Genomic DNA, 15,567 nt, shown 5'->3' with positions numbered 1-15,567 from the left:
GCGCCTCTCACCTCAGCTAAACTCTCTCTGATTTCAAGCATTACTCTCTTCCGACAAAGAGATTTTCCATCTTGGCAGCAACGGGACGCAAAGAGATGGAGTGAGATTAGATTTGTAATGTGTGTGACTACAGTCATGAGCCTTTAGAAACAGATGAATTTATAAAGAAAAACAGGTCCTGATTAATTAAATTCTTACTTTTGCCAAAAACTAATTACACGTTCACAGATAGTCAAATCTGTAGCAAGGTCACTATAGCTAATTAAACTAACCAACATTTTGAAACAAAAATTATTTAAATAAAATAAATGTTAACTGAAATGAAATAAAAAAACTAATTTCAGATACTTGCCAAGGCAAAACAGTACAAAATAGTACTAAAAGCTATAATATTATCTTTATATATTAAAAATAACACTCATTTGAAGTGAACAAATTCATATTAAATTAATATTCCTGGACTTCAACTAGTGCATAATAAAAAAATAAAAAATAAAAAAATAATATATATATATAATATTTAAAAAATGTGTCACACACTGTACTTACAGCTAAGTTGCTGTTTTATTTGAAATTAACTTTTTTTATTTTGATACTACATTTAATAACATTTAATACATTTGATAACTACATTTTTAATTTTACTTTAAATATGTCTATAAAAACTAAAGTTACTTGCACTTTTAAATGCCTTTTTTTGTTGTTGCTGATATTAAGGCAGTACGACTGACAGACAGACATTCCTCTAGTCTTAATGGTGTATTGGGATCCTCAAAAGGTTTGACCTCAGTTGACCTTCTGACCCTTTAACAGCCACACATCCTATTCAGCGCCTCACTAAGCCCCGCCCACAGCTTTATAAGCACTTTCACTGTAGTGAACATACACACAATGAATCTAAATGCATGTGTGTGTGTGTGAAGCTAATTAACCAAGATAAAACACAGCACACACAAAGGCACAAGGTTCCTGTAGGACAGATGTACAGGCCTGTTGCCCGGCAACAGATGTTCCGTCTCCATCGACAACTTCTGTCAGCCTCTTCAAGCACCTGTCAATCAAACAGGCATTCCAGAGTGTGTGAGCAGACAGAACAACAACTCTCAACTGTGTTCAGCTGAAAACTGATTGACAGGACAGTGCAGTCGTATTAAGGCGATTCTCAGAAAACAACTCTGGCTCATATTTCACCTTAAAACTTTGCTTTTTGATTATTTGAACACATGTCCTGTTATTGTTGTTATTCTCATTGATATTTACTGTCTTGTTACTTTAATATGGATGTAACCATTCTGTGCATATTTAATTTTTATTTAAATCAGCATAATTAAAGGCAGAGCAGGAAATACTATTATATTCTACAATTTAAATAAAACATTTTTTTCACATGACAGTAATTAGACATGAAAATAATGCCACTGGGCAAAAACAGGCATTGTTTTTTATAGAAATAATAATAATAAAAATACTATAGTAAATAAATAAATAAAAAGTTAACACTTTAATCAACAAGGATTGCTGTTTTATTTATTTAATTATGTATATGTAGTTTTCATGAAGTTTTAGTTTTTGTTTAAAATAAGCATATTTTATTTTATTATAACATTTTTTTTCAGTTAATGTTTTTTTCAAGTTATGAAAATAGTTTAGTTTCTGATATGGCTTTAACAGGTTTTGTGAGACTCACCCAGTATGTCTCTATCGTCTATAAACCCACTTTGAATCCGTATTGTGTAAAGCACTAGGCAAATAAACCTGACTGACAATGAAAGTTCAGTTGTGGTACTCAAACAAAAAACATGATGTTGATTTTACATCCAAAGCAAAGCTGTGCACATCTAAGTGACTTAAGAAGAGAAATGCAAACAAAATTCTATTAAAACAAACACAGATTGCTATCGCACACTGAGATCTGCCTTCTCTCACCACATCACAGCTGTTTCTGATCCATTCATCTCTATGTTATGTCCTACAAGTCTTCACTGACACTCAGCCTTCATGAACTACAGGGAAACTACACAAACAATCAGTGCTGAGGATGGTGTGCTTCTCATCTCGCTTTAAAAGATATAACAATCAGTGTTCATGAAATCAATGCTTCATGCATTTATCTCTCTCTCTCTCACACACACACACACACACATATCTCTATTTGAATATATATATATTTTCTGCTAAAATAAGCAGTAATTGCAATAATAGGTTTTTAAAGTGCAATAACTGAACATAAACACATTAGCCTGAGAAATTGCTCATTTCAGATGGCAATTTTGCATCTGAACTCTTCATATACAGAAGGGCTCAAAAGACATTCTTGTTCCATGTTGCTTCAAGTCAAATTCCAAAATCGCTACTTATGGAATGTGAAAAATATTATATTCATTTTAAATATGCTAATTAATTAATTATGAGTTAATTACTCAGACGTTTGGTACCCATTATATATATATATATATTTATATTTGACATGCAGTACTGTAACCCAAGAGGCGCTCGCACACACGTGCACTTTCTTTTTGATCGCGTCGGTTACGGAAGTTCCCGCGAAACAATGTTACAATGTTTCAAATATTTAATCCGGGATGAAAGAAACTCTCGCATGTCATACCTCAATAATGCACGAAAAGAAGTAAAAATACAGATGGAACGTTTAAAAAAAAGTTTTAAAATGCAAAGATGAAAGATTCTACTAAACAAACGCATTTTTCAAAGGACAATAGCCTACATATGTGATAAAGTGTCAATACACAAACTCTCGTAGGGAATGATGAGGATGATGGTGTTCAGTACCTGAGAAGTCCTGTGAAGTTTTAGTGAAGCCAGTCAGACACGAGATTCCCAACAACAGCAGTGAATATGAGACATCAGGGAAAACCATCCTTAAATGTCCCATCAGATCCGATGATTCCTGAGAGAATCAGAGCTCAAACCCTAAAGTGATGTCTGATTCCATGACTGGAGACACCACAGACAGAGTCAGAAGAACACCAGAGAAGACCTGAGAGAGAGAGAGAGAGAGAGAGAGAGAGAGAGAGAGAGAGAGAGAGAGAGAGAGAGAGAGAGAGAGAGAGAGAGAGAGAGATCCCCCTGGTCCCAGAGTCCCTGAGTTTCACGCTCATCGCTGGTGATTTAATTCACTGAATCTTTGCCGGTATGACGGTCAATTCAACTGTAGTGTTAGAGTTTAAATAAAGTACAAATTCAAAAATACAACGTATTTAGATAACACCACAATGAAAACAAACACAAAAGATTAAAATTAAAACGCTTTAATCTTAAAGGTACAGTACACCTAAAAAAAAAAAAAAAGAAGTTTAATGGACTATAAAAATAGATTATCCACCATCAGGATGTTACAATCCCGTGTGGTTGTCTTTAGATTTCGGTTTATTTCTTTAGAAATCAATTAAAGGATTCTAGTATTATTTTTTTAGGTCTATCTGATTCAGTTAAGTTTCAGTTTGGGTATTATTTCATAAACTGTAATATCTCCTCTATCTATAATTGGACCATACCAACAGTTTCTGTACACATCATGCAGTGTTTAAACCGGACACACAGCTGCTATATCGTCTTTAATGTCTTTTTTTTTTAACACAATGACAAACAACTGCAATCATACTGAAAGGTTTAGAATAGATTATAGAAGACTGTTTTGACAGAATCACTATACCAGAACGAGTGCCATTCTACACAAAGGCTGCTATTTGTCCTTCATATAGCAATATCTAAAGACATGGTTTCTGTATAATTCTGTAAACATTGTCTACTAAAATGTTGTTTCCATAATTTACAATAATGAACTATTCCTTAATTTATAATTGAATATATATATATATATATATATATATATATATATATATATATATATATATATATATATATATATATATATATATATATATATATATATATATATGTATATATATATATCATAGTATACCATTGCAGAAAAAATAAAAAATAAACTCATTAAACTGAAAAATCCAGCAGTCAAACTGGTGTCTGTGATGACTTCAAGGTCCAAGAACATGTAAAGTAAATAATGCTGATTAAATATGTACATAAAAAATAAAACATTTTACCTGACTACTACTTTCTTGTTTAATTCTCATGACAAACTCTCAAGGTTTCTCCAGAGCTGTAGAGACATCTGCTGGTCAATATGAAGAACTGCAGTAACTCCCCTTCATCAAATAATACAGCATGGATTCATCAGTTCATTGCGGTTTAATATTATTTTTTAGATCATCTGTTTGGTTTTGATCTGTTAACATTTTTACCGTTTCATTAATTGCTTGTTCCTTATAACTGTTTTACAGTTTAATCTAGCAGAAAAGCCTGTGATGGGGCATGTTGTCAAAAAAGGACAACATGTGAACTTTATTTACATGTGCAATAAAGCAGTATGTCTAACACCTTTTTTCTTGCAGTCACGATTCATATCGTTTAAGAGTTCCTACACCAACTGACTTTAGAAAATAAGCACCCTGAGAAATATTCACTGCAGTAAAAATGACGAAACAGTTCCTGTCGCCCAATAACATGGGCTTGAATGAACACTGCACTCTACAATACCCACCTGAAGAGCTTGTGGTTTGGTTTAGTCTTCTTGTGATGATCACTCACACCTTCATTCATGCAAGCAGACCACAGAACGCAGAGATGCCATCTCAGATGTATTTAATAAATTAAAACCAGATACAAAAAGAAAACAAAAAACCTAATGTACATCTGCCTCCTCTGTCTCTCCCTTTGTTCTCACTCTGTGATTCGCTAGTAAACAAACACGATAGAACAGCCCTCGTCCACCGATTATGACACATTCTGGGCCAGTATGTAATGTAACACACATGCTACATGTCGGCAAGCAACTGGGCGGGAAACGAAAAAGAGAGAGAGAGACATGCAGTATTTGTTTAAAGGGATTATTTGCCTTAAAATTACAATCTGATACATTTATTCAAGCCATCAAAGATGTACGAGAGTTTGTTTTTTTCATAAGAACAGATTTGGAGAAATGTAGCATTCCATCACGTGTTCACCAATGGATGCTGAATGGGTGCCGTCAGAATGAGAGTCTAAACAGCTGATAAAAGCATCACAATAATCCTTTTCACTTCACGAGACTAGAATTAATGGACTGGAGTGGCGTGGATTATTGTGATGTTTTTATCAGACTCTCATTCTGACGGCACCCATTCACTGCAGAGGATCCATTGGTGACCAAGTTAAGGAATGCTACATTTCTCCAAATCTTTTCCTATGAAGACTCCAACTCATCTACATTTTGGAAGGTCTGAGAGTGAGCAGAATTTCAGAAATTTTGGGTGAACTCTTCCTTTAATAACTCGTTTTAAAAGCACTTCAAATTTTTAATGGTACCATGATGTGTGTGCATGCACCTTCTGACATTAAAAGGACAGTTTAACCAAAAATGAATTGATGCACCATCTCATGTCAATCTACACCTGTACAACTCTATTCCTTCAGTGAAACACAAAGAAGAATTTCTAAAGAAAAATGTGCAGGTTATGAACGTCATGATGGTGGGTAAATGATGACAATTAATTCATCTTAGTGCATCAATCTCTCTCTTATTCGTTGTGTAACACCCGGTCTCTACAAGTCACCAAATATGCTGCTGATCTTCATAATAATCATTTCATAAAAAAAACGTCAACAACATTTTGGCAGAACCGAGCGTAAGGGGTTAAACAGACAGAGAGATACAGTGGATAGATATAAAGCCACAGAGAAAAATCAGTCTGTATTGGTCCCTCTCTCTGTTAGCAGCACACGGACTCGTCACCCCACAGTTTACTAGATTATTATGTGCATTTATATATATTTAAATATATATATGTGTATATATATGCTTTTTATTTCAGTATCTCCAAAATAAAATTAAAAAACATTAAACTAACACTATTTCTTTGTTCAAACGGATGCAAATTATCACAAGGAAAACAGCCCAAGAGCCACGGAAGATCGAACGTGGGAGAATCAAAGAACGGTTTCCAGCGAACATGCCGTGAGATGCGGGGGGGGGATCGGATCGCCCTACGGAGACCCCAAAATCCAATGAGACAGTGGCTGAAAGAGAAAGAGCGAGAAGGACGAGGTGGAGGAAGATCCCGACTCTCAGACGGTCAGTTCTGACACTGGTCATTCACATCAGGAGATGAACTTCTTGGGCTTCTTCTCACTCTGTGTCCGTATGAGCGGCTGCTCAGTAGTCCGCGGCGTATTCGGTTCCATGAAGGCCACGGCACACCAAGGTGAACTCCTTCACAATGTCTTTCACTCGGCGCTTGTTCACTCGCTCCCTGAGAGGAAACAGAAAAAGAAATGGTTTTTCATTCTCAGATGATGGGTTTTCTGAGAATGTGTGCATGAAGACCTCAGCTGTACAGATGTCATATACAGGCCAAATTACTTGATATATTCAGTTATTGGTACCTGAAACTATTTTTTTAATCTGTAATAAAGATGAAAAAAGGGTAACTAACTGATAGAAAAAAAGTATATAAATATTGAACGTATAAAAATGAGAAAAGCACATAATAAAAATGTCAAAACAGTAAGATTTAAAACTATTTTATAAATGAAATTAATATTTTTATTCAGCGGGATGCATTCAATTTATCAAAAGTGACATTTAAAATGTTACAAAAGATTTCTATTTTAAAATACATGCTGTTCTTTTGAACTTTCTATTCAGCAAAGAAAAAAACGTATCATGGTTTCCACAAAAATATGAAGCAGCTGTTTTCAATAATCAGAAATGCTTCTTGAGCAGCAAATCAGTATATTACAATGATTTCTGAAGATCATGTGACACTGAAGACGGGAGGAATGATGCTGAAAATTCAGCTTTGATCACAGGAATAAATTTCATTTTAAAATATATTCAAACAGAAAACAGCTATTCTAAATTGTAGTAATATTTCACAATATTGATGTTTTTATTGTATTTTTGATCAAATAAATGCAGTCTTTGTCAGCAGAAGAGACTACTTTAAAAAGAATTAAAAATGTCCTTACCTGTTAGAATTTTAATAATGATTTAAAGTTTTAACTAATATTATGAAGAAGGTAATATTCACTGATAATGAACTCCTCTCACCTGAGCACCTGTTGGCTGAACGTGTCTTTCTGCTCGTCAGAGACGCGTGAGGATGGGAAGCCCGGTGAGCGCAGAGCTTCTTTGAGCCACACCGTCAGCAGAGCGAAGCAATGCTTGTTCAGACAGAAGAGCACCTCTGCAAACTGATCCATCAGACTGCGGGACGACTGACCGCCAATGGCCTGACCAAAGAACACAGCAGTCAGACTTTTGTGCTTTCTTGGTTTTGTTTTACAACATTCAGCAACCTTCATGTATTGTAGAAGCTCACCTCCAGAACAGCCAGCAGGAGGAGTTTACCATCTTCCTGCACGACCTGACCAACACGAGGAACGTCTGCGCAGTGCGCTATTAGCTCCGTCTGCAGTCAACGCAATTATACAGTTCAACATTGCTCATGGCTACGGTTTATGAAAGTATATTTAACAAGAGGTAAAGAGACACAATCTGAAGGTCAATACAGACAGAGCACTACATCTTCCATCAAAATATACAAAATAATCAAGTCTTTTCAGCTCACCAGGGCTACATTTCTTTGATCAAAAGTACTGTAAAAACAGTAATATTATCACAATAATTGTTTTTATTGCATATTTGATTTAATATATTTTAAAATGTGATTTATTCCTGTGATGTGCAGCTGTATTTTCAGCATCATTCCTCCAGTCTTCAGGGTCACATGATCTTCAGAAATCATTCTGATATGCTGAGTTGCTGCTCCAGAAACATTTCTAGTGCTAATTAAATAGTTTTAATTAGCTTAATAGTTTTGTGGAAACCTTGTTACATAGTTGAAAAAAAAAAAATATTGAGCAAGGATGCATTAAATTACCTGAAAAAGATGCTTCATGGTTTCCACAATATAGAGCAGGGCAAAACTTGATTGTAACTTAATAGCAGATCAGTATATTAGAATGATTTCTGAAGATCATGTGACACTGAAGACTGGAGGAATGATGCTGAAAATACAGCTGTGCATCACAGAAATATATTACATTTTAACAATGTATTCAAACGGAAAGCTGGTAATTTAAACTGTAATAATATTTGGCAATATTACTGTTTGCACTGTATTTTTAATCAAATAAATGAAGACTTGGTGAGCATAAAAGACTTAATTATTACACTGAAACACTGTAATTATTCCAAACTTTTGACCAGTAGTGTATTCCTGTACTCCTTGGTGTGAATAATACTTCAGGTTATTACGAAGATATCTGACTTACAAAGAAAAAGCAGGTCGATTTGACTGTCGGGGCTTCTGGGAATTTCAGTGACAGCACTCCTAAAGTGCCGAAACACAGCAGTTTTAAATATTACACAGGCTCGGACATTCACACACATTCATACTTGGTTTCTACATTTGAAACAGACTTACCACAGTGAAACACGGCTTTCACATCAAGACTCTCTGATAAGAATAAATCAGGCTTCCGTTTGAGGGCCTACGAATCAGACAGAGCCAATGAACAGAGCACATGACTTAAACCCCGCCCCTGGAACCCTGTCACTCAATCACTCCTGAGCCCCGCCCACCCCCCATCACTCACTCCCTACACCTGTCTAGCTCTAGAAAATCAACCAAACGTACATATTCAATGCAAACAGATCAGGTAGGTATAAGAAATCAACACCAAAGAAACTAAAATACTGAAATTTAACTCAATAGAAACTAAAGGTATGATGATTTTTCTCTCTTTAGCGTTCTCACTTGGTTTTCATCTGTTCGATCACTACTTTCTCTGCTCAGTTGGACTGAATGCAACAGAAATCTAAGTAACATGTACGATAAAGACAACTGATGCATTAAGAAACTCATTGAGGATGAGAGGATATTTGAGAAAGAGACAGAGAGAGAAACCGATAGAGAGGGAGAAGTTCATGAGAAGACATAAACCAGAGAGCCAATTCATTTGAATCAATTGATCAATTCATTGAGATGAATTCATTTAGGCTTCCATCGGTTTTTAGGGCTGGAATGACACTGGGAGGGGTTTGTGGGATCTTGATCCTAACCTTTATTCAGCAAGGATGCATTCAATTGATCAAAACAATGTGTCACTATTGGAATTGCTCATTTCTGTGGATGACACTTAAAACAAAATATGTGTGTATCAATATAAAGACAGATGTAGGTCATTACTATTAACATTTTATGCATTATTTTATTTATTTATAAATTAGTATACTGCAGATTTGCAAACATTTATTATCTATATGCTTAACATCATTTATTTTCAATTACTCAAAATCCTAAAGTTTGATTTCATTTCACTTTAAATCTTAGATGTTCAGTGCATTCTCAAATTCTTTTTTTTAACTCACTTCTTTTCTAGATGCAATGGCAAGAAGCATTGTGTCAAAAGACAATATATATATTGCTCAAGTGGTAGAGCATTGCTTATCAAGCGAGGTTGGGGGTTCGATTGCCCGGGAACACATTAAAGGTAAAAACTGATAGACTGAATGCACTGTAAGTCGCTTTGGATAAAAGCGTCTGCTAAATGCATAAATTTAAACTTATATATTTATTATATATTATTTATCACAGAATTTACGCCAGCTACACTGTAGAAATGCTGCGAGATGCAACACGATCACAGCCAAGTTTGGATGTGTAATAAAGCAGGATCAGGAGGTGCCAGATCTTTGGACTGAATGAGATCTACACAGATTAGAGGGGTTGACTCTGGCCTGTGTGACTACTGGACAAAAGAACTGTCAATCATCCAATAGCAAAACCCCTCAGGTCAATTCCACTGCCCGAGCAAAACAAGGGTCTGTAAAGACCCTGTGGCACAGGACAGAAGGGAAGAGAAGTAAGAAAGAAAGGGACAGAGAAAGAGAAGAGAGAAACCCAAAGTGAATGAAATAAGAAACCAAAAACACACCTGAGCTTGGAGTTGCATAAATGAATCAACAATATCAGGATGATCCCTGGGCCCTAAAATATAATAAAGATGAAACTTAAGAAATAATAAGAATAATAAGAATATATACAAACAGCAAAAAAACAGATCGAACAGTCATGTGGAACGGAAAAGTCAACTGGACAGAAATAATCTCACGCGTGAGAGAAGTAGGGCAGAGAAAGAGGAGGGAACATGAACGACTTGAAGGCAGTTGCAAAAAACGAAAAGAGGAAAAACAAAGGAAGACAGATCAATGAGTCCGTTCTGAAGGGGAGAAACAAAGGAAAAGAAATAGAAGTAACGAGAGAAAGAAAAGAAACCTAAACAACAAAAGAAACAGTGGGTTTGGAGTGGGAACCCAGGAGGCACCTGTTACTGTGATGACACTTGTGTAGCTTGCTTTCTTTTTAGTGTGCGTTTTAGTTGTTTTCATTGTCTGTAAATTCAATTCAGACACCAGACTGGCCCGCTGCGGCTGGTGAGTGCTTGGTTCCCACCACCACCCCAGAAGAGCAAGGTAGCAGTCAGTCCCAAACTTCCCTCCCTTAGCTGTTCCCACACTCCAAACAAGACCCCGCCCCCACAAACCAGACCCCGCCCACCCGTCAAACTCCACCCCTTCACAGAAAACAAACGACACACAAACACACAGGCCACAGCAGGTCCTCTCGGCCATGACACCTGATCGGGACAAGAGTGTTATCGCTCACATTTCAGCTGGTTTGGAAACAATGTGGTTAAAACAAAAGAACGTGATGAATGACAAACAAGATGTGAGGGATGCAAGCAAGCTAGTGTGGACACATGCAGGAGACAAAAAGGCAAATCAAATCAAATCAAATTAAGTGACTGTGTGTGTTTAGTAGGTCATTGTGTGTCACTGTGTCATGCTGGACAATTTTAGGCTGTTTTCACACTACTAGTAATTGGTCGGTCCACACCAGAAAATGAAAATTTGGTCAAACAAGTCTTGACGTCTTTGTAATTGTGGAATTTACCAATGATTTCTGAGTAAAAACTGTTACAAAGTCCTACATCACATTTTTCAGTGCAAGTCCTTTCATTAGATTTACATTAGTGATTGCATTACATTTCATTCCTTTGTATGTCTCTACATAAAGCAGAATGGCAATAAAGCTCACTAGACTTGAATCTACAAGCTATCAAGCAAAAGAAAGCATGTTTTTCATTCAAGTCAACAAGAAAACTGGGTGGAAGTGGTGCAATGAAAAGAAAGCTCTAAGACAAGTTTAACAGGTGCACTTAAGCAAAATCCCCAACGTATGAATGTTTAAACACAGCATTATTGGTAAGCAGTGCTGCATTCATAATCATATTAATACAAGCATGCCTTATCAGTGACAAAGTGTGATAAATTCAACCATGAATCTCGACTATATTGTTTGCGATGGTTGCTGATAGGGAATTAATACACTTACGCAACTTCTGGGCTATAATTGTAAGTCTTTTTTGTTGTTTATAGAAAAACAAACATAATTTGGAATTAGTATTAAGAATTTCACACTGTTATAGCTTTGCAGCAACCGTCCTGAGCTTTAACCAGCTAAACTTAATGTACTGTAGAAAGCGTTTCATTATATGCCAAATATAGTAAATCAAGAAACTAGATGAGATATAATAAACCCTGAGAATGATCTAAAGCTCTCTCGATTTGTGTAATGTAAAAATAAATATCTCAAATAAGATTTTTTTAAATTAATAATAGTGATTATAATTGAAATTAAAAGTATTATAAGTTTAACCAATATTGTGTCAAATTAGATTAAAGCAATTACTGAAACTCAATAGTACATGTATTGACAGTGTGTGGTCCTATTTATCAATGTTCAGCAAAATTGACCAAGTGAAATCCAGTCATTTCAATGGGAATTTTTTTGTTACGATCACAAAATCTCACTTCTAAAAAACCTATTTACATTTGGTATTAAGGTCCATCTCAGGTGGTCCAATCACAAGTGGTGAGCACTCAATACAGATGTAAACAAGGTATGAACTATGTTATGGTCAATTCACATTCAGATCCATTTGTTGAATAAATGCTAATGTATCCTGATGTGCCCCTGACAAAAATGAAGCACCATCTACTCACCTGTCAATCAATCAGATCACCTGAAATGACTGTTTAATACCAGGTGTAAACCAGACAAAATGCATTCGGATCCAGATCAGAACCTCTAGTGTGAAAACGCCCTTCATCTAAGCATGTGTGAAACTCATGGGGTGGAAATGTCAAGCAGAACAGGATCAAAAGTCACCACACCATTTCAGAAACAAGAACCATTTCATAAGATCATGCCCATTTCTGAACTCTCTTTCTGTGTGTGTGGGTTTAAAAACAGATACATGCAAACAACTGACAGTAAAGATAGAAAAACCACATGATTTCCTTGGCCCTCTGCAGCTGGTCGTTCCCAGCATGCCTACCTTGCTGGAAGATGGTCAGAGTAACAGAAGTGACCAATTCAAACAGCGCTTTGATTGGGGGGAAATGATTCGTTTCACTGGCAAATATGTGGACCATCTGCAAGAGAACAGAATCAATCAAACGAAACGAAACGAAAGCAGCAGCACAACACATTCAAGGCTTCTGAGTTTTCAAAATCTAATTCAAGCATTGTAAGGCTTACACAATAAAAACATGCAATTAAAAAAATAATGTAACTCAGATTCTAATTAAACAGGCACACATTCAACTAAAAAAAACATGGCTATTGCAAGTTTAAAATGCTCTAAAATAAGTTTTATAAAAAATATATATGTAATGAAATGTATTTCTATATTTTTATATCCATACATAACGAGTTAGAGGTTGCTGATATGATAATGTGTTTAAAGGAGGGCAATAAAAAGATTATTACATAGATCAAAAAAATGAGGGAGATATAAATAAGATGCAAATCTTACAAAAATCTACAACCCCATGTACAGAAAAGTTGGGACGTTTTGTAAAAATGCAATACAATCAAGCATCTGTGATTTGTTCATTCTCTTTAACTCTTATTTAATTGCTAAAAGTATAAAGAAAAGACTTCCAAAGATTTAACTCACCAACGTAAATGTATTTAATAAATACGAAGAAATTTTCTCCTCTTAAACTAGCATTCTCTATTCTTTTTCTGTATTCCATCTACCGTACTTGTTTTCTTCATATTTACTTAGATAATGACCCTCTAACACTTGCATTCTCTGTTGTTTTTCTATTCTATATTCTAATTTTATTTTTATTTATTTTAAGAAAAAAATCCTACTTGTACTGCATTAGACTAATCGAGACTTGTCACCGCACTTGCATATCATTGCTCTTTTGTTGGTTTTGATTGCTTCTGATGTCCTCATTTTTAAGTCCCTTTGGATTAAAGAGTCTGCTAAATGACTAAATCTAAATATTTCATAAATTATTATTTTTATAAACTTTAACACTGGTATTTTCCTGTTTTAATAGCTTAAAGCTGCATTGAAACAATCAGTGTTGTATAAATAAACGTGACTTGCCTTGATAATAAAGACTTTTGTATATAGCCTCAAACGTGTATTTTTTAAGGACCTACATGGACATTACATTCATTTGTCATCCTGGGCTTCGTATACCTGGCGTGTTAAATCCAGCGCAGACGCCTGTGGTATGGTGCTGTACATCTGCCCCAGCATCTCACTCAGCTGAGACACCATGGGGGCAAAATCATGCAGGAGAGTTTTCACAGACTTCTCAAAGATGGCACACACTGCCTGAGAGAGAGCAGAATTAAATCTGTCCTGCATCCATATTGAAAAGATATAATGAAACCTGAGCAAATGACTCGGAATAAGAAGTCCGAGGTGAATCATACCTCCACAACCTGCGAGTCATTCAGCCATTTACTGAGGACCGTCTGAATAAGTGCAAAGACCTGCTGGAGCACCACCACCACCTAGAACACACAAACACACTCGAGTCCACCTGATATATTGAAAACGTCTTCACAGTGACCGCGGCCAGCTGGAAGGTGCTTACAGGGTTGGGGCCTGTCTGGGGCGGGGCTGATTTGATGGGCGGGGCATTGTCTCCTGACTCCTCCTCCTGTTTGGTGATATCCAGCGTGGTGAAGAGATTGGACAGCAGACCGAGGATGTGAATTATAGCCAGTTTATTAGAGGGGTTTGGCTAAAAAAAAAAAGGAGAAACCAGGGTCAGATTGGTATTTGACATGTTTGACCATATTTGACCATTTCAAAGAATACAATTTCTTTTTTAAATCCACTTATAAATTCAGTTAAGATTTCATACACCATAAACTGTCCTTAATGAGCTGCTCATGACCAATTTTTCTCTATCTATCAAACATTAGATTAAATCAACAAAGGCACTGGTGCACAGACAGCCTTATTTTCCAAAGGTTAATCTGGAAGAAGATTATACTACATGCCTACTTTAAAAATTAAGTACATTAAAACCACTTTTTTTTTCCAAATAAAGTTCTTATAATTAATGAATTCAATTGATATGACATTAGACATGCATGCATGGGCTGTGTATTGAAAACGGCTCATTCAATCAGAGCATGTCAGAGCCAGAACCATTTGTTTTATAAAGAACATGTGAAGAACTGTACACCACGTGTTTACTTTGTTCCTGTTTACTTTGATTATTTTTAGCAATTTTACTGACAGCGCCTTGTGAAAATAGCATCAGAGGAGATGCATGAGCTCTGATAGTTCAGACAGCGTCTGTGGCCAGCAGGGGTCACTGTGTGAGCGGCCCATCACTGCAGCCTCTTTACTGAGGCTGATGTAATGTCTTTCTGGGAAGGACCAGACGGGAAGGAAAGGTATAAGAAAACGAAAGTCAAAAACAGACATGCAGTACGTAGAAACAGACCACATGTGAAGCCGAACTGAAAATAGGAGTGAAATCAGTTTACATTTGACATGGATTTTGATAAGATGCAAAAAAAAAAAATGCAATGCAAAAGTACTGTATTTAGAAGCTACATTTTGACGTCTGGGAGTGACATTTGCTTTTGCATGCAAAAGGTGTTTTGTTGCTCATTAAAGTGAAAAGAGTCTACTGTATCATTCTGGTCTTTAGATACAATTTCAATACAAGTTACCCGTTTTTATTTCAGCCAGATGAAAAATGAGAGTGTAAATGCTTATAAACGGTACAGGTGCACATTTTGATCCATAGATATGCAGCGGCGTGCAATACTAATTAAATAATTTTATTTCTCCCATTATGTCTGAAGATGTAAATTTTTTGTATGCACTAAAATGAATGTTTTACTGAATCAATGAAACCAAAATCAAATAAAAATGTATTGTATTATATGTATCGTATAAACTGAGTTGTACATACATTGCAAATGCACATAAAGCAGTTTTATACTAACTTTTTAATGAAATATTTTTGTTATTTCAAATATGATTTAAATGGTGTCTTTATTAAAAACTTGTTTTCATGACAGATTTATTCAAACATATTATTAAATAATGAAGACAACATATTAAGTAAAAATGTAAAATGTAATA

General features: G+C 35.6%; 2 protein-coding genes across 3 annotated transcripts in view; both read right to left on the bottom strand.

Annotated features, from left to right (window-relative positions):
• eva1aa (eva-1 homolog A, regulator of programmed cell death a) overlaps positions 1 to 2,990 on the bottom strand; it is a 36,985-nt gene extending 33,995 nt beyond the window's left edge. Inside the window, exon 1 of the mRNA XM_026290560.1 lies at positions 2,791 to 2,990. Within this exon, the coding sequence (XP_026146345.1) occupies positions 2,791 to 2,893 (103 nt within the window). The 5' untranslated portion in view covers positions 2,894 to 2,990. The remainder of the gene's footprint in view (positions 1 to 2,790) is intronic.
• Positions 2,991 to 4,666: 1,676 nt separating this feature from the next.
• Positions 4,667 to 15,567, bottom strand: part of ipo13b (importin 13b) — a 37,518-nt gene continuing 26,617 nt past the window's right edge. The window contains exons 12-21 of one of the 2 annotated variants that reach the window (XM_026290559.1): positions 14,054 to 14,203; positions 13,890 to 13,970; positions 13,651 to 13,788; positions 12,487 to 12,583; positions 10,021 to 10,073; positions 8,508 to 8,574; positions 8,356 to 8,414; positions 7,401 to 7,490; positions 7,130 to 7,311; positions 4,667 to 6,329 (exon numbers count right to left, since the gene is read on the bottom strand). In XM_026290559.1, the coding sequence (XP_026146344.1) occupies positions 6,233 to 6,329; positions 7,130 to 7,311; positions 7,401 to 7,490; positions 8,356 to 8,414; positions 8,508 to 8,574; positions 10,021 to 10,073; positions 12,487 to 12,583; positions 13,651 to 13,788; positions 13,890 to 13,970; positions 14,054 to 14,203 (1,014 nt within the window). In that variant the 3' untranslated portion in view covers positions 4,667 to 6,232. Of the gene's footprint in view, positions 6,330 to 7,129; positions 7,312 to 7,400; positions 7,491 to 8,355; positions 8,415 to 8,507; positions 8,575 to 10,020; positions 10,074 to 12,486; positions 12,584 to 13,650; positions 13,789 to 13,889; positions 13,971 to 14,053; positions 14,204 to 15,567 lie in introns of those variants that run through there. The other variant, XR_003294642.1, reaches the window with a different exon arrangement.

The sequence above is a fragment of the Carassius auratus genome, chromosome 20, assembly GCF_003368295.1.
Source record: "Carassius auratus strain Wakin chromosome 20, ASM336829v1, whole genome shotgun sequence".
Taxonomy (NCBI): Eukaryota; Metazoa; Chordata; class Actinopteri; order Cypriniformes; family Cyprinidae; genus Carassius; species Carassius auratus.
This window is presented reverse-complemented; position numbering and strand designations above follow the sequence as displayed.